The 25,598-nt window shown below is 36.1% G+C and overlaps 2 protein-coding genes across 4 annotated transcripts; both read left to right on the top strand.

Annotated features, from left to right (window-relative positions):
- Positions 1–17,163: 17,163 nt before the first annotated feature.
- On the top strand, positions 17,164–19,516 carry LOC131644607 (29 kDa ribonucleoprotein A, chloroplastic). Of its 2 annotated transcripts, none has more exons than XM_058915156.1 (5): positions 17,164–17,572; positions 17,659–17,760; positions 18,215–18,604; positions 18,928–19,026; positions 19,123–19,516. In XM_058915156.1, exons 1-4 carry the CDS (start codon positions 17,243–17,245, stop codon positions 18,988–18,990), a joined length of 885 nt encoding a protein of 294 aa, XP_058771139.1. In that variant the 5' UTR covers positions 17,164–17,242; the 3' UTR covers positions 18,991–19,026; positions 19,123–19,516. The 2 variants fall into 2 exon arrangements, with proteins under 2 accessions (XP_058771139.1, XP_058771140.1); XM_058915157.1 differs by having other exon boundaries at positions 19,120–19,516.
- A 2,308-nt stretch (positions 19,517–21,824) lies between these two features.
- LOC131644606 (protein CNGC15a) lies at positions 21,825–25,346 on the top strand. Of its 2 annotated transcripts, XM_058915155.1 has the most exons (8): positions 21,825–22,001; positions 22,100–22,151; positions 22,396–22,927; positions 23,029–23,241; positions 23,333–23,625; positions 23,720–23,831; positions 23,956–24,192; positions 24,316–25,346. In XM_058915155.1, exons 2-8 carry the CDS (start codon positions 22,123–22,125, stop codon positions 25,033–25,035), a joined length of 2,136 nt encoding a protein of 711 aa, XP_058771138.1. In that variant the 5' UTR covers positions 21,825–22,001; positions 22,100–22,122; the 3' UTR covers positions 25,036–25,346. The 2 variants fall into 2 exon arrangements, with proteins under 2 accessions (XP_058771138.1, XP_058771137.1); XM_058915154.1 differs by having other exon boundaries at positions 21,825–22,151.
- The last annotated feature ends 252 nt before the right edge of the window (positions 25,347–25,598 follow it).

Below are 25,598 nucleotides of genomic sequence, written 5' to 3'. Positions count from 1 at the left end.
GAAAAGACGCCGACCTAGGTAACTGCTTTAAATCATTTCTTTTACCACGATCTCTCTCCTCACGTCACTCGTCATTTAATGAAAATGATTTCTTTTGATTCTGAAACTATTCATTTTGTTTATTTATTCTTTTTCATTCTCTATTTTATATTCGTCTCCTTATATTCTTTTCAAATCATATCATATATCTTTTTCGCTCCCTTGTCTCTCTTTCTTCTTGCATTCTCTCGTTTGAAAAGTTCTTAGCCGTTTTCTAAAACCCTAATCGAAAACCCAGTTTTCTTTTCTTGTTCGTCTTTTGTTCATTCTGCATCCATGGCTGCCTTCTCATCCCAAAATGTTGATACATCTGTTCCTCACCATCTCCAAGAAGAAATTTTGCAACTTACTCCTGTCGTTGCATGCTATATTCCCAAGGACAAATTAGAAGTTCTATGTGAACTTATTGTTGATTTTGACAACCTTGAAGAACATGAATTTCATCTTAAAGAAGACATCATCTTTCAAGGATGGACCTCGTTGTTTGCTGAGTTCGTTGGCCCAGTTTATCCGGATCTTGTCAAGGAGTTCTGGGCACATGCTGTGGTTGCTCCAAAATCAATACTTTCTTTCGTCCATGGAAAGTTTGTTGTTATTACTGAAAACATCCTAAGAGTGATGTTTGATCTGAAAAACCCTGAAGGGGCTTTTGAGATTGATCAAAGGGCAGATTGGGGAGATGTTCTATCCACTCTCTATCCAAATGTCAAGAAAACAAAGAGCGTCAAGGATTTGAGAGATGTCTACAAAATCTGGACAAAGATCCTTCTTGGGTGTTTCTACCATAGGAAAGGAACACATGCCTCGGATTTCATCAATAATGAGCAAAGGTATATTCTTTATTGCATTGCCACTAAGAAGAAGGTTGATGCGATCTACATCATCTTCAACCATTTGTGGAAAGCAGTAAAGGATTCCAGAAACGCTTTCAGAGAAAAAGGTGGAACAATCATTCCTTTTGGAAGGATTATTTCAAATCTTTTGGTGCATTCAAAGATTGTTGAAAGCTTGGAATCTGAAGGTATTGTGATAGACCTTGCTGTCACATCTGGGGCTTGTCTGAATGCATTCACTTTGAAGAAGATGAAAGTAATTAAGGCTATCAGTAAGACTCCCCAACCTCTTGCTGATACAAGAATCAGAAGAGCACCTGTTCTTGCTGAGTTTGAAACTTTCTTCAACTGTGAGGTACCTGTAGTCAGAACTAGGTATCTGTTATCACAAGAAGAAAATAAATACCTCAAAAATCAAGAGAAGGGTGCTCCAATGAAAATAAATAAGAAGAAGGAAGAAAGGACTAAAAGAAAGCATGATTATCCTTCTGCTGTCTCTAAGAAACAAGATGTTTCTAAAGAGGTCATTGCAAAGGTTGCTAAGTCTGTCTCTGATGAGTTTGAGAAGAAAGGGAAAGAAGCTGTTGAGAAGAAGAAAACAAGAAAAAGGAAGATGATTCTTCAAGAGTCTGATGAAGAAAATGTCTCTCAAGAGGCTGAGAATCAATCAGAAGTTCTGGCATATGTCAGAAGGAAAGAAATCTCTAGCGGCAAAGCAAAGATTATTGAAGAGCCGAAGAGTAAGAAGCAAAAGAAGACTGAGGATGTGGCCAAAGCTTTTCTGAGAGGTTCCAAAGGTATATGCATTTCTGAACCTGATTCTGCTCCTGCTGTTCGTTCAGAAGTTGCACCAATAGAGGTTGTCCCTACACCTGAACCAGAAAAAGCCACATCAGAATCACCTGTTTTTGTCCATGTTCTTACACCTCCATCTTCTCCTATAACCATTCCTTCCTCTCCACCTACCATCAATCCTGTTCTGGATATACCACCCCTTCAAACTCTCTTTCCATCTCAACCTTCTCCCAATGCCACCTTTGAACATACTCCCTCCACCTCTCAAAACAACCTTTGTGATTCTCCTCTTCCAACCTCTGCATCACATGAGCAGCTGCTCCGTGATTGCAACTACACTCCCAAGCCTCGTCCTGAAGCTGAAGTGGTAGTGTTAGATTCTGATACTGAAGCAGAATCTTCTTATAGGTTGGATAGAGAACCTCATCCGTACTCCACTTCCAACCCTGCCTTTTCAAAAACCCAAATAAAATTCCGCCCTGTATACCCTATTGGTGTAGGTTTTGAAAAAATAAAGAGGAATCTCAGAAGTATCTTTGATACTCTCAGAATTGCTGAAAGTTCTGGATTGAATGATGTTGCTATGCGGAACTTCTGGAGGATCTTTCGCAGAGAATCAGATGCTCTGTTTTTAGAACTTCAGGAAGCCTGTGTAGCTGCTGCCCCACGGCCTCGTGGAATTCTGAGGAATTATGAAGACTTCTGGTTTGCTAGTCTCAAAGGAAGACATCTGTTGGAAGAGAAGCCCTTCTTGGATGAGATGGAACAATTAAGACTGGCTGCTGAAATGGAAGCAAATCCATGCAGGGATATTGTTATCTTTATTCCTGATTATCCTGTTCTGCTCGGAGACTTCAAGACTCTCTTTAACTATCTGAGGGAAAACCCTTCTGAGAAAGACCCAAGCTTGGTCATTCCAGAAGTTGTTGACCCACCAGAAGTTGAAGGTCCTTCTGCTCCCAGGAATCTAGCTGCCATTCTTCAGGCACTTGAGAATGGAGACTCGGAAATTCCTGCTGCAGAATATGGAGATGCTTCTATGCAAGAAGCAGATGTTGAAGATCATGTTGCTGAATCAGATCCTGTTGAGGAAATCCCTGCAAATGATCTATCCATGGAAGCTACAGATCAAGTTGCTATTCCTGTGGTTGAAAGCGGTGAAGCTTCTTCTGATGAATCTTCTCGTCTTGCAAGGACTCTGGAAGAAATTCAGAAGAGACAGGATGAGCAAAGCTCACTCAATGCTGAGTTTAGAGCTTTCATGGTGAGGCAAGATGGACACAACAATGAGGTTCAAGAGATGCTGGCCAAGATCCTGTCAAGGCTAGGGCCATCTTAGATTGAGTCTGTGTTGTTTCTTTCTTTTCGTTGCATCTGTTTTTGTGCATCTGATCTTACTTATCTTCATGTACTTCTGTACCTGATGTTTGAACTTCAAATGAAATCATCTTCTTCCTCCGTGTGTTTCTTTTTGTTTGTCTCTGAATCTTTTCTGTTTTTTGATGACATGACAAAAAGGGGGAGAAATATGTGATAAATGATTTGATTTAATCAGTTGCTTTCACTAACAAGAACTGCAAGTTCTATATGGTTTAAGTGTTTTGCAGGTATAAAGAAATGAAGAGAATCTTCAAAGCACACAAGAAGCAAAACCATAAGAAGCGTTATTCTGTAAAAAGAATAAGCTTATGGAAACTGAAGCAAGCTGAGTGCTGTCAAGCTTCAGAATCAGAAGCACTGATAATAGAATTTGATCCATATTTGTCTATTTGCTCTGACAAAATTCTATTTGCTCTGATACATTATTTTAGCCTATATGGCTCTGATACATATCATGTGTTCTAATATACATTTTATGTTCTGACTCGTTCATGCTGACTTTTGTCGTTTAGTTTTTGTTCTGTAACATTTCAGGATGTAGAGATGCTCTGATGATGCTCTGGTACATTCAACAATGTTCTGATACAAATCTAGCATGAAGTGATGTTGGTAGATATTCAAAGCTCTGAAGCTATCTGAGGGAAGCAGAAATCAGAAGCTACGAATGTTCTAAAGATCCAGAAAACTCAAGTTCTGAAGCTGTCCTAAATGGAAGCAGAAATCAGAAGCTGTGAATGTTCTGAAGATCAAAGAAATTCAAGTTCTGAAGCTGTCCTAGATGGAAGCAGGAATCAGAAGTTGTGAATGTTCTGATGATCAAAGAAATTCAAGTTCTGAAGCTGTCCTAAATGGAAGCAGGAATCAGAAGCTGTGAGTGTTCTAGGGATCTAAAGAAATTCAAAGTTCTTAAGCTGTCCAATGGAAGCAAAAGTCAGAAGCTATGAATTCTTTGAAGACAGAAGCTTATGTGATCGTCTCTACCGAAATAATCAGGGAAGTCTTTTATTAAAGTTCTTCGAGTATTTATTTCAGGGGGAGATTATTTATCTCAGGGGGAGATTGTTAATCTCAGGGGGAGACATATTCACACGCTTATGCTATAGCTGTGTAATTTGTCTTTTGCCGACTGCTCTTTCTGATCGCAAATTCATATCATTTATATATGTTTTTGTCATCATCAAAAAGGGGGAGATTGTTAGAACAAGATTTGTTCTGATCAATTATCTTAAGTTTTGATGATAACAATAATATGAATTTTGCTTAAGATAATATGGTACTCTAATCCAATGCAATTTCCTTTTCAGGAAATATATAAAGAGTATGCATAATTCAGCGCTCAGAAGCTTTGTCTCAAAGGGTTCAGCATGCAACATCAGAACATGGTCTGGCAAGACATCAGAAGATGGTCGAAGCAGAATCAGAACATGGGTCTATGGAAGCATCAGAAGAACATGAGATCAGAAGCACTGAAGTTCTGATGGTATCACGCACAGAAGCACTTCAAGGTCAGAAGATCAGAAGATGCTTTGCACCAAGCTGTTTGACTCTGATGATATTCAAACGTTGTATTCACAAACATCAGATCAGAAGGAAGTACAAGTGGCAGGCTACGCTGACTGACAAAAGGAACGTTAGAAGCTATTAAAGGCAACATCAGTAGACACAGCGTGAACAAGGCTCGAGGTAGTTGACAAAAGCGTATAACATTAAATGCGATGCTGTACGGAACACGCAAAGCATTAAATGCACTCAACGGTCATCTTCTTAAGTGCCTATATATATGAAGTTCTGATGAGAAGCAAGGTTACCAATTCTTAACGACTCTGTGAATATTAACTTGCTGAAACACTTTTCTATTCGAAGCTCAGAATCTTCATCTTCATCAAAGCTCACTACATTGCTGTTGTAATATATTAGTGAGATTAAGCTTAAACGTTAAGAGAAATATCACAGTTTGTGATTATAGCTTTTAAGAAGCAATTGTAATACTCTTAGAATTGATTACATTAAGTTGTAAGGAACTAGAGTGATCGTGTGGATCAGAATACTCTAGGAAGTCTTAGAGGTTATCTAAGCAGGTTGTAACTAGAGTGATCGTGTGGATCAGAATACTCTAGAAAGTCTTAGAGGGTATCTAAGCAGTTGTTCCTGGAGTGATCAGTGTGTGATCAGAAGACTCTGGAAGACTTAGTTGCTGACTAAGTGGAGAACCATTGTAATCCGTGCGATTAGTGGATTAAATCCTCAGTTGAGGTAAATCATCTCTGCGGGGGTGGACTGGAGTAGTTTAGTTAACAACGAACCAGGATAAAAATAACTGTGCAATTTATTTTTATCGGTCAAGTTTTTAAAGTTACACTTATTCAAACCCCCCCTTTCTAAGTGTTTTTCTATCCTTCAGTTAGTTGTGTGATCAGCTTGCTATAGTGCTAGCAAGCTTTCGCAATTTGTGTAACCCAAAAGGATTACTTGCTATAGTTCTAGCAAGTTTGCCTGCATCAATAGGAGTCACTTGTCCTAGTTCGGATAAGTTTGCCTGTATAGAATATTATTTTGTAAATGCGTATGCATTATGCGTATGCACATGACCCCGTTGTTTGTATAATGTAGATGTATGAATGTTTACATATGTAAATGTTGCGTGTATGCACATGAGTGTGTATGTATGATCACCCATTGAATTTGTTTAACCCTTTTGAGATGTTCGCGAATCCTAGTTCGGATTGTGTTTGAGGAGATGAAGTAATGTCTCACATAAGACTACCTGAAGAGGTTTCCTGAACATGGTAGATCATTGGCTGATATGAAGGAGATTAGGCTTTAAACAAAGCTCGGGAAGAACTGTCTTAGAGAAGACTGACTGAGAAATACCTTGAAAGAGCAAGATATGTCTTAGAATATATTGGATAAATAGTTGAAGAATGTTACCTAAAGAAGTTGAGATATGTCTTAAACAAGACTACCTAGAAAGGGTATGATATGTCTTGAACAAGACTAAACTAGAAAGGCTCCTAAAAAGATATGAACGTCTTAAACAAGATTACCTAGAAAGGCTTCTAAAAAGATATGGAACGTCTTAAACAAGATTACCTAGAGAGGCTTCTAAAAAGATATGAAACGTCTTAAACAAGACTGGCCTAAAAAGATTCCTAGAAAGGATATGAAACTTCTTAAACAAGATTACCTAGAGAGGCTTCTAAAAAAATATGAAACGTCTTAAACAAGATTACCTAGAGAGGCTTCTAAAAAGGTATGAAACGTCTTAAATAAGATTGACCTGGAAAGGCTCTTAGACGGGAGATGACATGTCTTAAACAAGACTAACCTAGAGAGGTTCCTTAAAAGGATATGAAATGTCTTAAACGAAACTAACCTAGAGAGGTTCCTAGAAAGGATACGAAATGTCTTAAACAAGACTACAAGGTTAACCTAGATATGTCTTGAACAAGACTGACATAGAAAGACTCCTAGAGAGGATAAGAAAGGTCTTAGCGAAAACTACCTAGAAAGGTTGATAAGCGTCTTGGAGGAGACTACCTTGAGAGGTAAGAAATTCTTTGATTGTTTTTTAATTTCCTTTGAAGAAAGGCTCGGAATGAAGCATCGAAATTGTTAAGATTAAATCGTTGAAACGATCGTATTTGCACCGTATTCGGATGATGATATCCTTTTTGACTTTGGAGTGACCTGAAAAGGCAAATGTTGATTTCATGCAATGTTATGATGCATGTGTCATGTAATGAGATTCTCAAAATAAATGAGAATTATGTATGTACGACGATCCCCCATTGTAGGTCGTAAATAATACAGGCGTAGGAAGGCCAATTATGCAGCAATGCTCCTTGTGTGATATTAGTGTGATTTCCCTAATAACAGAAATTTTGAGAGACGTATCATTTATCCTGAAGGAAGTATCCTTAGAGGGAATTTGAATATTACCACGTCATGCCACGGACTTGATATGCACTGCCCCAGTATTTGAATTCTTGAAAGATATGCCCCAGTCAATAGGATCATTGATTGTATGCCCATATAATCCTCGATATTTTGCCCCTGTTTAGGAGAACCCCCTAGATGTAGTTCCCCCGGTTCAGGGATCTTTATTAGAAGTGATCTCCTTTGATTAACCAATTTCCCTGATGCTAGGTGTTGATTCGAACGAGAAGCAAATGCTTTTCAGAATTAGTCATGTGTCTTGGTCGTGTCCGATGGGCAAAAAATTCGCTGAATACTCAGAATGAGATGATGTCTTCTAGGATATTACCTGAAGAGGTTCCGGGAAAGGACATGAGGTTGTCTTGAACAAGACTGTGCTTTAAACAAAGCTCGGGGAGGCACGTTTGCAAAGAAGGTCAAAAGGTTCCCATAGGGGACTATGTTAAGGAATGTAGTGTTTCAGACAAAACTTGAGAGAAGACATTTTGAAGAAGATTACCCTAGAAAGGATAGGAGACCGTCCCCAAAGAAGATTGTACTTTAAACAATGTTTGACAAGGTTCTTGGAGGTATAAGAGAAATCATGGACATGTCTTAAGAAAAAAATTATCTGAAAAGATTGACGGGTGTCTTACAGAAGATTACCTAGAAAGGTTCCTGGAAAGGATGAAGGATGTTTTTAGAGAATATTACCTGAAAAGGGTAAGGGATGTCTTAAAGAAGACTACGTGAAAAAGTTAAGAGATGTCTTACAGAAGACCATCTAGAAAAGATTATTAGAAAGGAGTGTGTCTTAGAGAAGACCATCTGAAAAGATTTCTGAAGATGACGAGAGGCACCTGGAAAGGTTTGTAGAAAGAACGAGAGGACGTGAAGACTATCTGAAAAGGGCTCCTAGAAAGGATGATAAATATTTGAGCATGTCTTAAAGAAGACTGCCTGAAAGGATTAAGAGACGTCTTAAAGAAATCTACATAGAAAAAGGTTCCTGAAAAGGGTGTGAGGGTGGTATTAACAACATTTGACGCTGAGTGGCCTTTTGCAACGTGCCCCCAGGTAATGGACTTGCCCCATGGGCTATTTAGAGTCCTTGAGAGATCCCATGGATCTTGATTAGATTGCCCCAGATAAATAGGATAACGACGCGCTATGCCTCGTGTATACACTAGCCATCCGAGTCAGGCGTAAGAGATAATTCTCCTTTGATATGCTTTTAAAGCTATTTCGACTGTCGGTAGGATTTTTAGCCATTAGCCATGCCTCATGCAACTTCTCCCTGATGTTAAAGCATTTGAATCTATACAGACAAGTGTGCTTTATAATGAAATTCATAAGATGCGAATGCATACGTCTGTCTTGAAAGTTTAAAAATATTTTTGAGTAAAACCGAGTTTTTTTTAGAAAGTGACATCAACTCAAGAGTTATAGTAGACCTTAAGGAGTCGGGATACCTTTGGGGTAACGGTATGCTTTCGAACTAACCATGCTTCAGTTAGGACTTTTAAGGGTTGTAACGTGGTCTTGGTTCAGGGTTTTAAGAAACAACGGATATAAGGCTCAAAATTTATTTAACCCACCCCTTTCTTCGTGATGTTCTCCAGTCCTATGCTCAGTTAACTATGCGTTTAAGCTCCAAAAGACTTTGGATATTGTAATACTGACATTCATGAGGGTTCAAAAACTAAAGGTTTATCTGCAAAGGCAGTCATTCTCCTTTTTTTTTGTAATATCTTCCATTTGTCGAGGACGCATAGTGACCTCTTTTTTTACTTTATTATCCCTAATTTTTTCCTGATCTGTATATTTAAAATTACAGTCAGCGGGATGTCCTAATTTTGCCTGAGTCTCCTTAATAGGTTTTGACTTGGCAGACCTTGCGTTATTTTTTTTCTTTTTCTTTGCGGACATTGACTGTCGGGCTTAATTATGACGGGGAACCATCAGTGATTACGTTCAAAGGAACAATTTGGGATTATCAAGTTAACTGAACAGCTACCCTACCCCAGGTTATATTTTGAGGGTTTTTATTTTGTATGTCAAGGAAAATCCTACTTCTTAGGCTCAAAGGGGTTGACGAGGGATTAACATCCTTATGTCTCCACTGTATTGGAATTGAAACAATGCCTGTACATCGTCAACACGGTTTGTTCGAAAGCGTACTGTATGAGATTGTGGTATCGTTTTCGTCATTCTCCCTCTAAAGGTACACATCTTTGAACAAAAGTTGAATATCACAAATAATAAAACCAAGTAAAAACACAGTTTTGAATATAGTGAAAACACTAGGAATAAGCCAAGACAAACGTAAGCAATGCATTAATGATTATTGTAAAGTACATAACGTATACCGCAAAACCAATGTTTAAACAAACAGAAAAGAAATTGCGAATGAAAACAAAACTAATGATCTAAGAAACCCTCCTTCTAGCCACTTATAGCATTAGACTTGCGAGGCTCTTCGAACTCAATGAGCCCTTCTTCAATTAAATCTTGGATCTTGTGCTTCAACGGCCCACAATCCTCTGTATCATGACCAGGACTATCTGAGTGATAAGCGTACCTAGCATGATGCTTGTACCCGGGAGCGGGGTTAGCTGGAGCAGAGTATGGAGGCAGCAAAGTTATCATGTTCTGACTGAGAAGATGTTGCAAAGCTTGAGACAGTGGCATGTGCAACGGGGTGAATGATCGTTTTGGCTTTGACCTCCAGGTGCGTTGGCCATCCTGTTGCCTTTGCTGATCCTTCTGTTGTAGTGCCGGGGTCTGATTAACCAGGATTGCCCCCACAATGTTGGGTTCCTTTTTCCCATCATATGACTTCTTTGTTTGATAGGAACCTGAGGGTGCCCCTTGTATCTTCGCATTTTTTATCCCATTTTCAATCCTTTCACCAATGACTACCAAGTCCGAGAACCCTAAAGATATGCTTCCGACTATATTATCATAGTATGGTCCTTGCAAAGTGCCCATAAATATGTCCACCAGTTCTTTTTCCATCAAGGGAGGTTGGACTCGAGAAGCCATTTCCCTCCACCTTTGGGCATACTCCTTGAATGATTCATCCTTCTTCTGTGACATATTTTGTAATTGCATCTGATTGGGTGCCATGTCCAGGTTGTACTTGTATTGCTTCAAGAATGTGTTGGCAAGATCATTCCAGCTTCGGATATAGGATTTCTCCAATTGCATGTACCAGTCAACAGATGCTCCGCTTAAGTTGTCTTGGAAGAAATGTATCATCAGCTTTTGATCGTGAGCATAAGCAGCCATTTTTCGCACATACATGCACAAGTGGTTCCTCGGACATGTGAGTCCTTTGTATTTCTCGAAATCGGGAATCTTGAATTTGTGTGGGATAGTCAAACCTGAGACCAAGCTCATTTCAAAGGCATCCACATCGAAAACATCGTATCCTTCTACCACCTTCAGTCTCTCCTCTAGCGCCTTGAGTTGTTCATTGTCCTTGGAGTCTTCCCCAGAGTTAGGAATAGACTGCTGTGTCTGAGGTGCTTGGTCTGTATTGTCCACCTCTTGTACTCCGTATTGTAGATCCAGGTAATCATCATCCTTAAGGATATTGTTAGCAGGAATGCGAACTGTGCGGGTTGTCCCTTTTGTCGGTGGAGTGGGGACAAATCCCTCTTGAGAGGCCTCTCCTTTCTCATGGGTCGTAGCGACCTTCTTAAAAGAGTGAGCCTTTGTCTTGTGAGGGTCATAGCCTCGAACATATCCTAACAACGGGTTACCATCGTTCGGTATCTCCTCATACTGGTCTTGAACCTCCTTAGCCTTGTCTTGCTTATCCTTGAGATCTTTCATGAAGCTCAGCATTTGGGTTATTCCTCCTTTGAGATCCTCCATACTAACCTTCAGCTGATCCACCTCCTCACGAAGGGCGGCTTGATTCTGTTCTAGCTGATCCATTGATTTCTTTTGCTGAAATCTTGTCTGATAAGACGGTCGGGATGTTAGATTATCCTTCCCAATGGTCTCTTGCTTTGAAGGTAAAAGGGAAATCTTCTTTCAATGCCATGAAAATGATATGCATGCCATGAATGATATGCTTTATTCGTGTTTATGCCTTATCCACATCCATTGATTAAATATAATAACTCCTTTTTTTTCGTATTATTTTTTTGGATAAGACATGATGCAAGAATGCACATGATGCATGATGAATGCCACAATTATACGATATATATAAAAAAAATAATGAAAATATATAATTAAACACATAAGCACATACGCCCTAGGTTCATAGGTTCGACGTAACGGCTTAGGGTGCCTACCCTTCCCATTGGTATGTTCTAGAAGGTCTCATGGGATTGTTCGTAGCCGCCGAGACTTTTTATCTCTTTGGATTTTGGAACAACTCATTGGTCCATGAGGTTCGAATTTTAGGGGTTGGTTCCCAGAGAGATCAGCTAAATACCCAGCCCAGCCCTCAACAAGGTCGAGCCTCGTATCAGACCTTTCCGAATATTTAACCCACTCTGAGTGGAATTATAATAAGACTCGTAGGCGATGTAATTCCCCTCTAGTCAGTATTATAATTCCCACGCTTAGGTTTAACAACAGTTTTATAATCCCAGCAGTGCAAATATATTAATATACATTTAAATATTTAATGCAAATATATTAACATAAGCAATTAATATTTAGGCAAATAATAAAAATTAAATAAATAAATAAAACAGAAATTAAATATTATTTTTAAAAAAAAAAAACATAACCCTAAATCAAACCCTAAAAATGGCGAATTAGTCAAACCCTAAAAATTTGCCAAACCCTAAACAGTTTATCAAACCTAAACCCTGCCAGGCCTTAGGAGCATAATAATTCACATTTGATGATTTGTCCCCAGCAGAATCGCCAGCTGTAGCAACCTGTCCTAAATTTGAAGGTTTAGAGTCGCCACCTATTCTGAAGGGCGAATAGGAAACCCTACGCAGTTAAGAGATCGGGGTAAGTTATTATAATCAGGTCGAGGGAAGGTGTTAGGCCCCCTCAATCTTTTCCTATGGCTTTGAATCTAAGGTAACAGTTTATGGCTAAGATATTTAGGATAATAGCTAAAGAAGTGAAAAGGGCAAAATTGAGATTTTAGGGAAGGGGACTCGCCTTGGTTATCCAAGTGCTACGTATCTCCTTAGGGAGAATCAGAGTCAACGTAGTTCGGGCACAGGGTTGTACGCCTTTGAATTGATTATGAAAGTGTTTGAAGGATTTTTTTGAATGGCCTATCGTAGTTTGAATTTGATCTGAAAGGCATTTTGAATTGCCTAGGATAAAAATCCGTAGTGTCGTGGTTTAGTGTGTTTTGAATGTTTGTTTGGGCATACAAGCCTGATTTGATATGGCACCGTTAGATGCGGTGACCAATAGATTTGTTCAGTATAGCTAACGAATTAAGGGGCATTGCTGGTTACTCAGATCGATAGATTGATCGTCACGGGCAGCAAATTAAATGTGTTTTGGATTTTATGTATTTTTTATCTCTCGTCTAAAGCGACTAATAGATTTAGTCGGGTCGAGGAGAGAATTGATTTAGAATTAATAAATAAAAATAAAAAAAAATTCTCGTCTAGTGCGACTAATGGATTTAGTCGGTTCGAGGAGAAAATTAAGTTATCAAAGAAAAAACAATTAAACAAAATATTAAAATTATAGAAATTTAAATTAATTAGCTTTATTTTAATATAGGCGCAGGGGGGTGTATTTTGTTAAGAGCTAGCAATTTGAAAGGGTGTGAATAGAAAAGAATTAGGCCCATTTAAGTTTGGAGTCCACCTGAATTCAACGCACGCGTATATGCGGTCCTATGGTGGAGAATGAAGTTTGCGCCGTTGATCTAGATCTAGCGTGGATCCTATGGTCTGCATGTCTTCGTTGACTGAGGGAACACGGAACGGACGTGGCACGAGATCAAAGTCTCGACGCCTGCCAAGTGGCTATCGTGAAGCCACTTGGCGTTGATCCAACGACCGGTGTAACAATTACCCAAAACCCACATTTCCTTTTCATTTTTCGTTCTCCCTTCCCAACATTCTCTCATATCCTCTCTCCATTTCTCTCTCTTTCTCCAATGAAACCCAGAGACACCCCAAAACCCACCGTTAACCACCCTCGGCCCCACCATGCACCACCGTAAATCCCAATTTTCCGGTTGATGTTCAACCGGGAAACTCAAACCTTCATATCGTTTGAACCCAGAATACCCACTCCAGATGAAGATCCATATGATCTTCATCTTCAACCTTCAAATCCTAACCCCAAACACCATAACCATACCCTAATCGAAGCCCAGATCCAGACAAAAATAAACAACTCGCATGCAAAGCTAAGCTAAGTGGATCAATCTTACCTTGTGTTCTTGAATTTCTAGAGGTGTAAGCTCCTCGTTCTCCTAATTTCTTTCTGTGTGTGTGATTTGCAGGTATGAAGATGAAGATCGCGCTTAGGGTTGGTTCACGGCGCAAGGACTCTTTCTTCCAGCCAACAATCCCCCCCTTTCATCTAATTTCTTTTTAATTTATAGTTAGGGTTTAGTTTTTTAATTAGGAAATTAGATTCAATTAGTTTATAGATTGATTCATACTTTTGGTTGTAATTGATTTTATTCCAGATTTGACTCGATTGTAATATTCAGATTTTATAAACTATTTGATTTCGTGTAAGTTCATTCAGATTAGATTTTATTTGTTTGATTTAAGATTCAAGGGAAAGATTTGATTCTTGAACTGTTTTTGTTAATAATTGATTGTGATTGAGTTTGGTCTGAAGATTGAGATCCCTTGTTCACGGGCCTGGGTCGAATATGGTGAGCGGCTGCGCCGCTGAAGCTAGGGTTTCCCTGTGCTTGAGAACGAAGAAGAAAGTGAACAGGACTGGGTCGGTTTGACCTGGTCCGCCACCCCAATCCATGCGAACCCGGCCCAATACCCTCAACACAGTTGGCCCAAAACCCTTGACCCAATACACCTGCGATTGACCCATCCTCTAATTAACAAAGTAATTAATCAGTATTAACTAATAAAACCACTAATTACCTGCTAGCTAAAAGATAATAGTCAATTAAAACGAATCGGATAATAATTACCAATAACAATGATAACACTAATCCTAACTAAAATCAATATAGAAATTAAAAATAATCCTAATACAAAATAATTGAGCTTAATAACGATATTAATATATAATTTAACCTCTATAAAAATAAAAAGGTTAGTAAACTTATTTAATATTACTAATAACAATCCCAATGATAATTAATGATTCTATTGGTTAGTAGTAAATAATTAGTAAATAATTGTAGAGGCTTTGCTAAAATAACCACATAAATGGTTAGTGTAGGATAAATAAATTTGCAAAATTGCATAAAATTGAGAGTCTTAAAATAAAATATATGGGCCAAATGATTGGGCCCAAATACGTATTAATCACACATCCATATTTAACTAAAGATGGTTTTATAAGAGGCCGGGTTTAACAATAGATATGTTAAACCCCATAACCCTTAATTTTAACACCTTTAATAATTTAAAAGAGGTGAATCGTACTGGGTAAATTTTGGGGTATGACATTCCCTTTTTTATTTTGTTCAGCTCAACTTGAGAGAAGGAGAAACCAATCAGGCACCCATCACATGAAAAAGGGTAACAAAGCAAAAACATGTGAAAAACAAAAATCGATTAATGGAGTGACACCTATCTCCAGCGCGAGCACCAATTTTCGGTGATTCTAATCTGGATCTTGATAGTAATGATTTTTTTGGAAAATCATCAATGGAAGCTTGATAACCCAAAGGGTCCATGGTAAACTCAATTTTCTTATGGGTTTCACGTTTTGCTTCATATTTTAGGATTATGGTTTTTGAGTTGTTGATGAGTTGTTGCTTATGTTATAAAGTTGGAAACTTTTGTTAGCGATTTTGCATGAAATGGGTTTTTAGTTTACTGATTCAACAAATTTATATTTATTAAATTGAGAAATTAATCTGGCAACTTCTATTGGATAATTTTCAACTTTATAACAAAAATTTGAGTCGAAGATTTAGTAATTAGAGGATTTTAGTATTTGAGAAAAAAATGCATTTTGAGAACAAGATTAAAAAATGAGGTTTTAGTTTTGGGGAAGAAGATGAAGAATTAAATTAAAATCGAGAAAAAAAAACTGCGTCCACTTTTTCCATCGCTAAGGTTATATGTCAGCAAATAATTAACGTCGTTATTGAAATTTGGACGGAAAGGACTAACGTGACACGTTTTGAAAAGTTGAGGGACTGAAATGATCTTTTTTAAAATCAAGAGACTAAAAAGAGTATTTAACTTAAAACATACTGATAATAACATTCCACTTTACGCTTGCAAATCATATTAACAATAATTACTGCTCTTCATTTATTTAAACGTAAACAATTTTGTCTTTTTATAACTTGGATTATATTATACTCTCTCAAAGTGTCATTAGTATACTTACCAAGTTACAAACAAAGATTCTCTAACTTTTTGGTGGGAAAGTTAGAGTAACTTTAGACAAATTTTAGGTGAATAAAAGAAATAGTGGAGTTGATTTTGAAGGGAAAAATATGTGAGAGAAAGTTAGAAAAAGATAAAGAAGATAAAGTTAGAGGATCCAAACCATCTATAGAGGGAGTAGAAAATAATCATTTTTAAATCTACTCTACTATCTATCCATTAATAAAAGATTGACCAAACTTCCAAAAATATCCTTCTCTTAAAATTTTTTTACACTACACTTTAGATATTTTAGTAATTAACAAATTCACCCTTCACTTTATCATTTTTTCTAACTAGATGCACCACTTGTCATCCTTTTATTAGTTCAAATTAAAAAGCACTTTTTCCCACCATCAAATTTTAAATTCACCATACCATGTACCTATTCCAATACACCTCACATACATTCAATATTTCATTTCTTATGTTCCTATTATTTTAATTTTTTTTAGTAAACTCACTTTAGCTTTCACGTAAAAATGTAAATATATGATAAAAATAATGAAAACACATTTTAATTGTATGGTACAAATTTTGTGATCAAAATTTTTGTCGTTAATTGAATTAAAATAATTTACAATAGAATATTTATAAAAAATATTTAATAAAATTCTAAAATTACAAATTGTAGACGTTAAATCAAAATAAATATTAGAAACAAATAGAATAAATTCATGTAAACAATTTGACAAAAATTATCTTGACTTATATTTAAACAAAAATTAGATGAATGAGAAAATTAGAATCACTCAAATTTACTATTTTTACGGGTCACTTTCACCATTATACATTTTTTATTTTAATCAATAAAATATTTATAAATATTTATAATTATTAGTAATATTCGTAAATATTTGTAATATTAGATAAATCCTATAAAAATTCATGCTTTCTTTACAAATGGAATCCTATAATTATCATAAGACCAATATTTTAGATGATGCCCCATTGTTCATCATCTGACCAAATATATTGAATTTTTTTGTATTTAGAACATATTTTATCTATTCTATTTGTTTATTATCACTAAAAATACCAATTAATCTATTTTTTAACTTTAATAAAATTAAAAATGAATCTTATCAAAGAGAATAATACTACATAGTCATTCACACAACTAATTTTTTATCTTACGAGTCACTATCAAATTATTACCATTATTTTCAAATGTCAATTTTTTTCTTCTTTTTCCATGTCACAAGTTTTTTTAAAATTACTTAAAACGATTGAGTTTATCTAATAATTGTTTATTTTACCATGTGTATCTAAATACATCATTTATCAAATTGTTTTTTGTTATAATATTTTGATTTCATAATTTTTCATTGTATTTTTCTAATAAATATGAGTTTTTCACATGTATATTTAAAAAAATTATTTCTTCAATATTAAAATAAATTCACCCGTGCGAAAGCACGGGTCTCTGACTAGTTCATCAATGAAAAGAAAAAACCGTTTTTCTCGATAAGTTAATCTAACAAATCCATTCTTTACAGTTTTTTTTTTCATTCACCACCACGACGTCCAAATTCCACCGTCCACGTATACATTTCTAAAACACGAATCAAAATATCTTACAAATTACAAAGGACAAATTAGTAAAATCACACAACATCATATCTCACCTTATCACCATAAATCCCTTCCCCTTCCATAAATATCACACTCCTCACTCCATTTCCCAAACCCTATCAATAAACCCTAATTCCCCTCTCTCCAACCTTATCCATTTCCTCAACAATGTCTACCTCTGCAACCTCCCTAGCCCTTCCCTCTCTTCGAACCAAAACCTCTACATGTTTCTCTGCACTCCCTTCCTTCTCACTCAACACGAATTTCAAACCCTTTTCATGTGGCTCTCTTCGTAAAACGCTGTCTTTGAGTCACCGGTTTGTTACCCGTGTTGCTGTTTCGTCTGAGTTTGACCAGGAAGAGGATACCTTTGAGGGTGGAGATACTAGGAGTTACTCTGCTAACCAGAGGCTGTTTGTTGGGAACCTTCCGTTCAGTGTGGATAGTGCGCAACTCGCGGAGATTTTTGAAAGTGCTGGGAATGTTGAGATGGTTGAGGTAGGTTTTGAAATTTGTTGTCTTTTTTGGATGGAGAATAATGGGTTTGTGTCCAAATTTGAAATTGTTGTGTTTTTTCTTTGTAGGTGATTTATGATAAGACTACTGGGAGAAGCAGGGGATTTGGGTTTGTTACTATGTCTTCTGCTGCTGAAGTTGAAGCTGCTGCTCAGCAGTTCAATGGTTATGTGAGTTTGTTAACTATCATCATTTGTTTGATAATTGTTATGATTTTTTGTGTGCAGAGTTTCATTCTTTGTTAGAGGTTCGAAATTGTTTGATAATTGTTATGATTTTTTATGTGTAGAATTTCATTCTTTGTTAGTTGTTTGAAATTGAGTAGGGTAATTTATGTATTGATATTTGTTTATATATCGATGTTTATTAAGAGTTTTAGTTGAATTGCTGAGTAATAGGTATGGTTTAAAAAGTTGTATGTATGATTTTGGGTACATTTTCATAAAATGTGGCTATGGAAATGATTATGGTAGTACCTTATCCATATCTTATCCATTGTAACTTTTATAGTTACATTTATATGATGTGAAACGTGAACATGATTTACTATAATTGTGATGTCATGTGTGGATTTGGATATATTTGTATGTAATATCTGAGGAAATATTTGTTGGAAATTTACAGCTAGTGGATGGAAGGGAATTGAGAGTGAATTCTGGACCTCCTCCACCTCGTGAAAATTCTCGTTTTGGTGACAATCCTCGTTATGGCGGTGAGAATTCTCGATTTGGTGACAATCCTCGTTATGGCGGTGAGAATTCTCGTTTTGGTGATAGTTCTGGTTCTAGAGGTCCTCCAAGAGGTGGTTCAGATAGCGAACACCGGGTTCACGTGGGTAATCTTGCTTGGGGTGTTGACAACATGGCACTTGAGTCATTGTTCCAAGAACAAGGAAGGGTTATAGAAGCTAAGGTAATCTATGATAGGGAAAGTGGAAGGTCTAGAGGGTTTGGATTTGTGACTTTCGGTAGTGCTGAAGAGGTCAATGGTGCTATTCAATCCTTAGATGGCGTGGTAAGCACAAATCCCTCTGCAAAAAGTACTTTGTGAATGTTTATGGTTTGTTTTTTCTGACATGTTTCAGTGTTTTCTAGAAAACAAATGATGCAGGATTTTCCCATGTCAAATTTAGTTTTTAAAAGTTGCTTTTTGATAAAAGAGTTTTGCATTAGCACGATCTTAATGAATGAATTATTTGTGGTTTGAAAATCTACTTATCAGAATTCAAGCAATGATAATTTCTTGTCAGTGGCGTGTCTCACACCGGACACCGGGTGTTGGTGCTAAATATATGTATTTAACCACCAAAGTCTGATATTATCTTGTATTGGTTGCAGGACTTGAATGGAAGAGCTATAAGGGTCTCACCCGCAGATAGTAGACCAAAGCGTCAATTTTGAGGATTTTACTTTTCACTTGATCAAGAGAGGGTTATGGTACTAACTTATATCTATATAATGTTATCTGCTGTAAACCAATCCAGATTTTCCTCAAGAATTGGGCTGAATATTCTAACTTCTTGTTGTTAGCAGGTAGTTGGAAGTTATGTGGCGGCAATTCATCAATATTTTACAACTGTTTGCGCGAAAGAATTCACTTCATACTTGGTAACTGTATCTACATGCAAGTAGCAGTACCTAACAAGCTTCTTTCTGAAGAAGAGATAACACTCTCTGGAAACATGAATGTATGCTCTAGAATTAAATAGTTTTTCTTTTGAACTGATTTTGTAGTCTGTATGTTACTGCTTTATTAGTAAAGTAGATTGCTTGATGATCGATGGTTATACCTCAATTCAATTTTGCAACGATAATCTGGATGCCGGTTTTTACTATTGCGATTGTGCCTGCACCTGTATAATTGTCAACCACAAATGTATTCAATGGCTTGCTTGTTTGGTGAAAAATATGGTGTTATTTATCGATCACACGGTATCTATCTATTTTGGTATTTTCAATTTGCTTTTACGATAATGATGAGTAAGCTTCCATGGCCTGTAATTTGAGTATTTAGAGACTAACATGTCTTGTGTTGTGTGTGGCTGGGGTCGTCTCCATTTACTTTAGATAGATGCCACTTGTAGTCATACAAATGTTTGGTTTGGAGTAGTTGTGCTATGTGAATGTGATGTAAGATCAGCTATGACTTCAATCTTATGATATTGATTATAACTTTTCCATTTTTTCTGGATATAAGTCTGAATATTTACCCTTAATTTTGTCTCACCCGAGTCACGGTTATACTGCCTGGATTTTGTACTATGTTTTGTTATACATCACATTCTTTGTTTTTTATAATATAGAATAATAGAGGCCTTTTAAATGTAACAATAAAATTGATTTATTAGTCAGACTTTTAGTGATAGGGGTTATGATAATATTTTTAACATATATTACTTTTTCTTTGGTTACATGAATTAATTTTTGCCATACAAATTATTAATATATATTTTTTTAATAATTTTTAAAATTTTTTTAAGTCTTCCTTTACATGTAATTCTTTGAATTCTCTCAATCTGATCTGTTCTCTTTACTATAAAATCTAAATATCTTGTGTTACCTAATTCTCTCAATCTTTGAATTGCCCAAGTCTATTTTTCATGATTATAATGTAGTTGCTCCCTAATACTATCTTCAAATTTATCATTTTTAATTTTATCATGTCCATTCTTATCACACATTCAACGCAACATTCTTATCTATGCTAAACTAACTTTAACTCATTTTGGTTATTATTCGTCCAACATTTTGTCTCGTTAAAATTTTCCTTTCAACTTGAGCGACATCTTTTCTATTTCAGCCACCCCATTTGAGTTCAATGACTTACACCTTGTTCTATTTCTCCATCGTTTTGTATTACGGACTGAAGATATATAAACCGTGTGACTTGTGGAATACTATGATCTATAACTTTTATCTCTAAGGTGGAAACACTTCTCCTTTTCCTGAACTTACATTCCATATACTTCGTCTTACTTTTGCATAAGCGAAAACCATGCATTTCTAAAGCTCCTCTCTGCCTGCAACCTCTCATTTAAATTCTCATTCGTCACTCCACGTAAAACTATATCATATGCAAAAAACATGTATCTTAATGCTAACTTTTGGTTTTGTTCTGTAAGTACACCCAAAATTAAAGTAAAAAGTTAGGGTTTAGGTTTGAGCCTTGATGCAAGCTATTGCAATGAGGAAATCGTCTAGCTCTCCACTTTATGTCTGCACACTAGTCGATACCCCTTATACATATCTTGAATAGCTCAAATATATGAAATTTTTCTAGAACTTTCCACAAAATCTTTCTAGTCACTCTATCATATACATTCTCCAAATTAATGAAATTTAAGTCTAAATCTTGTTGGTCCATTCGATCCTGCTCCTTCACATATTGCTTTAGATAGTTGCTTCCATGATCGAACTCCTAGACATAAAACCAAATTGATTCTCAGTGACTTGAGTCTCTTTTCTTAGTCTTCCGCCAATCACTCTTGCCCATAATTTCATGGTATAGCTCATAAGTTTAATTCTCCAATAATTTGCACAATTTTGTCTATTCCCATGTTGATATAGATTGGAACTAAAATGCTTATTCTCCATTCATCAGACATTTTCTTTGACCTTATAATTTTGTTAAAAAGTTTGATGAGCTACTCAATGTCTCTCTCCTAGAATTTTTAAAGTTTATGTTATCGGGTCCAACCGCCTTAGTATTACTCATCCCTTTCAATGTTTATTTTACCTCTTATTTTTGAATTCGAAGATAACAATTATAATTTCGATCATCTTCTCTAATGTCGAATCTGTTAGAGTCCCATGAAATATACATCTGGCACCTATCCTCTATATCCTTTAGTCGGACCAAATTTTTTCTTTCTACATTAATACATTTTACTTATCTAAATCTTTTTTTTCTTTCTTTTCCTTTAGCAAGGCTTTTATGTATAGATTTTTCTTCCTTGATATTTAAAGGATATTGAATTTAAAACACACACAAAATCTTTAGGTTCCTGTTATTCTTCCTTACCTGTCTTCAGACTTGGCATTCAGCTTTCTCACATAGTCACAAATCCTATCAGTTTAGATTAACTTTTAGGCTCATAAGAGTTTAGCATTAAACGAGAGAAGAACTTCTACACATGTTGGGCTGAAAAAGTACCTTCTGTTTCTTTTTACTGAGATTAACTTTTACAGCTCAATTTTCCTAATCCTACATTATGTCCACTTCATTTCATATTCTCTCATCTTTTTTATTTCAGAAAAATATTATGTCCATACATCAAATTCATCATGAAGTCCAAGGAACTATGACTTTGAATGCAGTATCAAATTCACATGTCTTACCAAAAAGACTATTGCACCTATGGTTTACTTTACTTGTCCTACTTTTCAGTCACATGATTCCTGCCTAAACAATGGTAATGGAAAATTAGCTTTGAGATTTTGTGGTTGAGCTCTTTAATCAAATCTTTTCCAAATAGTGTTTTTTTACACTTGTATATAAGTTTTCTTGCAGGGTAAAACTTAATCTATAGAGCAATGGTTTCTGTTAAATCAAGATCAGTAAGGTTTGCATAATCTTCTTCCCTTTAATGTTGTAATTAATGTGACTTATATAGTTATTACGTTTCGATTATACTATATGATTATTTTCAACTTCATTTCCTTTCATTATTTCTAATCTCCGAAGCATTAGTCCAATGGTTTGAGTTAGGACATCAAATGAGTTCTATGTAGGAGGTCTAGAGTTCGATATCTGCTACTAAAATTTGTTCGATAGAATAAATTTACCTTTTGTTTTTCATTTCTTAGGTTTCATGATGATCTTGAAAAAGAGAAGTTAAAGGAAGTCGAAGAAAATCAAATGGAAATGACCACGACGTATGAGATGAGTAATCAGCACAAGCATGTAAGGGATGCGAAAAACAAGTCATCATCAAATGTAAAAGAACTTTCAAGAGTGTTTTCTGAGGATTATGATGCAGAAGAGATTTTAATATTAGATCCTAGAGGGCCTAGAGTGAATTTATGGAACAAAATATTCTTAGCAGCGTGTTTGATATCGTTGTTCGTGGATCCACTTTTCTTTTACTTACCTGTTGCTAAGAAAGAAAAGTGCATTGATATGTCACTTGGTCTTGAAGTTTCACTTACCATAATAAGGTCATTGGTTGATGCGTTTTACATTGTTCAGATTTATGTTAAGTTTCAAACCGCTTATATTGCTCCTTCGTCTCGTGTCTCTGGTAGAGGAGAACTAATTATTGATTCCTCGAAGATTGCATCGAATTATCTCAGTAGAGACTTTTGGTTCGATCTTGTTGCTGCACTACCGCTTCCTCAGGTATATTTCATCCTCCAAAAGCCTACACTTTTCAAAGAATCGACTAAAATTTGTAGTTTGTGAAGTTGGCTAACTATTTGATAATTTATATATGATGTTAGGTATTGATTTGGGCTGTAATTCCAAATCTGAGGGGTTCGGAAATGATTGCATCGAGGCATATATTGCGTCTCGTGTCCATTTTCCAGTACTTATTGAGGTTGTATCTTATTTATCCTCTATCATCCGTAATTGTCAAGGCGAATGGAGTAATGATGGAGAAAGCTTGGGCTGGTGCAGCTTATAATTTGACACTCTATATGCTTGCTAGTCATGTAAGTTACATACATGTTAAGCACTTATGCTATAAGCACTTTGTTGCTTTTGTTTTGATTGATTTCTTAACCTTTTCTTTATTTCAAAAAGGTTTTAGGATCTACATGGTATCTGTTATCAATCGAAAGACAAGATGAATGCTGGAAGAAAGCTTGTACACTTGAATTTTCACATTGTCGGTATCATTATCTTGATTGTCGAAGCCTTGGTGATCCGAATAGGAATTCTTGGCTTAGATCAAGCAATGTCTCGGGTCTATGTGATGATAACAGCGCCTTCTTTCAATTTGGAATTTTTGCCGATGCTTTGACTTTGGAGATAACAAGCTCAAAATTCTTAAACAAATACTATTACTGTCTTTGGTGGGGATTAAGAAATCTAAGGTAACTCAAATTTCGGATATCAAAATTTGATAGTTCATAAAATAGAAAATTTTGTCGATCATTGATTCTAACGGATTTTATGCTAAATTTGCAGCTCTGCAGGACAGAATCTCTTAACAAGTACACATGTTCCAGAGATAAATTTTGCTGTGATTGTTGCAATTCTTGGATTGGTGCTTTTTGCACTGCTCATAGGCAATATGCAAGTAAGTCTTAGCTATGCTGAAGAGTTTATGAAAATAAAACAACTTATGGGCATGTCATGAACGATTTTCATAAACTTAAGTAACTCAATCCAAACGTGTCCTTAATTTATTTTCTGATTAATAGACATACCTTCAATCGACCACTATACGGCTGGAGGAGTGGAGAATAAGAAGGACAGATACAGAAAGATGGATGCATCACAGGCAGCTCCCTCGTTACCTGAAGCAAAATGTTCGACGACATGACCAATTCAGATGGGTTGCTACTCGTGGTGTCGACGAAGAAGCTATTCTTAGAGACCTTCCCGTTGATCTACGACGTGATATTAAACGCCACCTTTGCCTCAATCTAGTTAGACAAGTAAGTAATTTTTTTTTCATCTATGATACAAATAGGGTTTTAACTGTTATCATATTAATATGTTGCTTGGGAAACAAGAAAACAAAATAAGAATGAAGTATTTATAGGACACAATTTCCGCAGGTGCCACTATTTGATCAGATGGATGACAGAATGTTAGATGCAATATGTGAAAGGCTGAAACCAACTCTATGCAGTCCCGGAACTTGCATAGTTCGCGAATGCGACCCTGTCAACGAAATGCTCTTCATCGTTCGAGGGCGTCTAGATTCTTGCACAACCAACGGTGGCAGAACTGGTTTCTTCAACACCTGCAGAATAGGCTCGGGCGACTTCTGTGGCGAAGAGCTTTTACCATGGGCCCTAGACCCTCGTCCGACCGTCGTACTTCCTTCATCAACTCGAACGGTGAAAGCCATAACCGAAGTTGAAGCTTTTGCACTCATTGCCGAGGATTTAAAATTCGTAGCAGCGCAATTCCGTCGGTTACATAGCAAACAACTGAGACAAACCTTTAGATTCTATTCACATCAGTGGCGGACATGGGCTGCATGTTTTATACAAGCGGCTTGGTTTCGGTATAAAAGAATGAAAGAGATGAATGAGGTTAAGGAAAAGGAGAATCTTATGATGATGGCAAATGTGAAATGTTATGGACATGATGATTCTCAGTATTTTTCTGCACCTTTGCAGGCTCCAATGGGATCAAGTTATTCAATGTATTCTGGAAAACTTGTAGGTAGTTTAAGGAAAGGTAGGAGTATGAGATATGGGTCTGAACTTGATCTTCTTGGTGCATTAAGGAAGCCTCTTGAACCAGATTTTAATGAAGATGGTGATTAAAGAAAATTAAGGAATGAAAACTTGTTTGTATGGAGAAGGTTTATTAATGATTAGTGTTGTTAATGTGTGTTAATTAGGATCATTACTAGTGAACCATGTGTTCTGGTTATTAGTTTAATTAGTTATAGTAATACTTTGTAACTATGATGAACTTTTATTAATTTTAGGCTCGGGTCAAGTATCAAGGATGGAATTATTGGAAATGACATAGGTATGAAGTGAAAATTTTCATGAATAAACCATTTGACCACTCTTTTTGAGAGTTTTATGTAATAAAACACTGATATGACTTTAAAAAGTGTTTGGAAATACAAGATATATTCAAAGTATTATATTATATTTGAGATTTTTTTTATACATCTCTTACGTTTTTTAAGGGTAAAATTTGTGTTTGAATTCCTGAATTCGGAAATGTACTTATGAATGCACCACATTTCATTTTATTAGGGGAGTTTTTGGAGATGCATCTGCGAAACATCTTTTTTGTTAAAATTTGGGGTGTTTCGGAGATGCATCTCCGAATAAACCTATTTTTTTAAAAATTTTGGGACTTTTCAGAGATG

The sequence above is a fragment of the Vicia villosa genome, linkage group LG1 (assembly GCF_029867415.1).
Source record: "Vicia villosa cultivar HV-30 ecotype Madison, WI linkage group LG1, Vvil1.0, whole genome shotgun sequence".
NCBI classification, from domain to species: domain Eukaryota; kingdom Viridiplantae; phylum Streptophyta; class Magnoliopsida; order Fabales; family Fabaceae; genus Vicia; species Vicia villosa.
This window is presented reverse-complemented; position numbering and strand designations above follow the sequence as displayed.

Bases quoted from the DNA above. Each gene is read 5' to 3' on its own strand.
- LOC131644606 (XM_058915155.1), top strand. From the start codon at position 22,123: ATGGTTTCTGTTAAATCAAGATCAGTAAG. The intron at 22,928-23,028 runs GTATATTTCATC...ATATGATGTTAG, and splicing joins CTGCACTACCGCTTCCTCAG to GTATTGATTTGGGCTGTAAT. The intron at 23,626-23,719 runs GTAACTCAAATT...CTAAATTTGCAG, and splicing joins TGGGGATTAAGAAATCTAAG to CTCTGCAGGACAGAATCTCT.
- LOC131644607 (XM_058915156.1), top strand. From the start codon at position 17,243: ATGTCTACCTCTGCAACCTCCCTAGCCCTTCCCTCTCTTCGAACCAAA. The intron at 17,573-17,658 runs GTAGGTTTTGAA...TTTTCTTTGTAG, and splicing joins GGAATGTTGAGATGGTTGAG to GTGATTTATGATAAGACTAC. The intron at 18,605-18,927 runs GTAAGCACAAAT...TATTGGTTGCAG, and splicing joins TTCAATCCTTAGATGGCGTG to GACTTGAATGGAAGAGCTAT.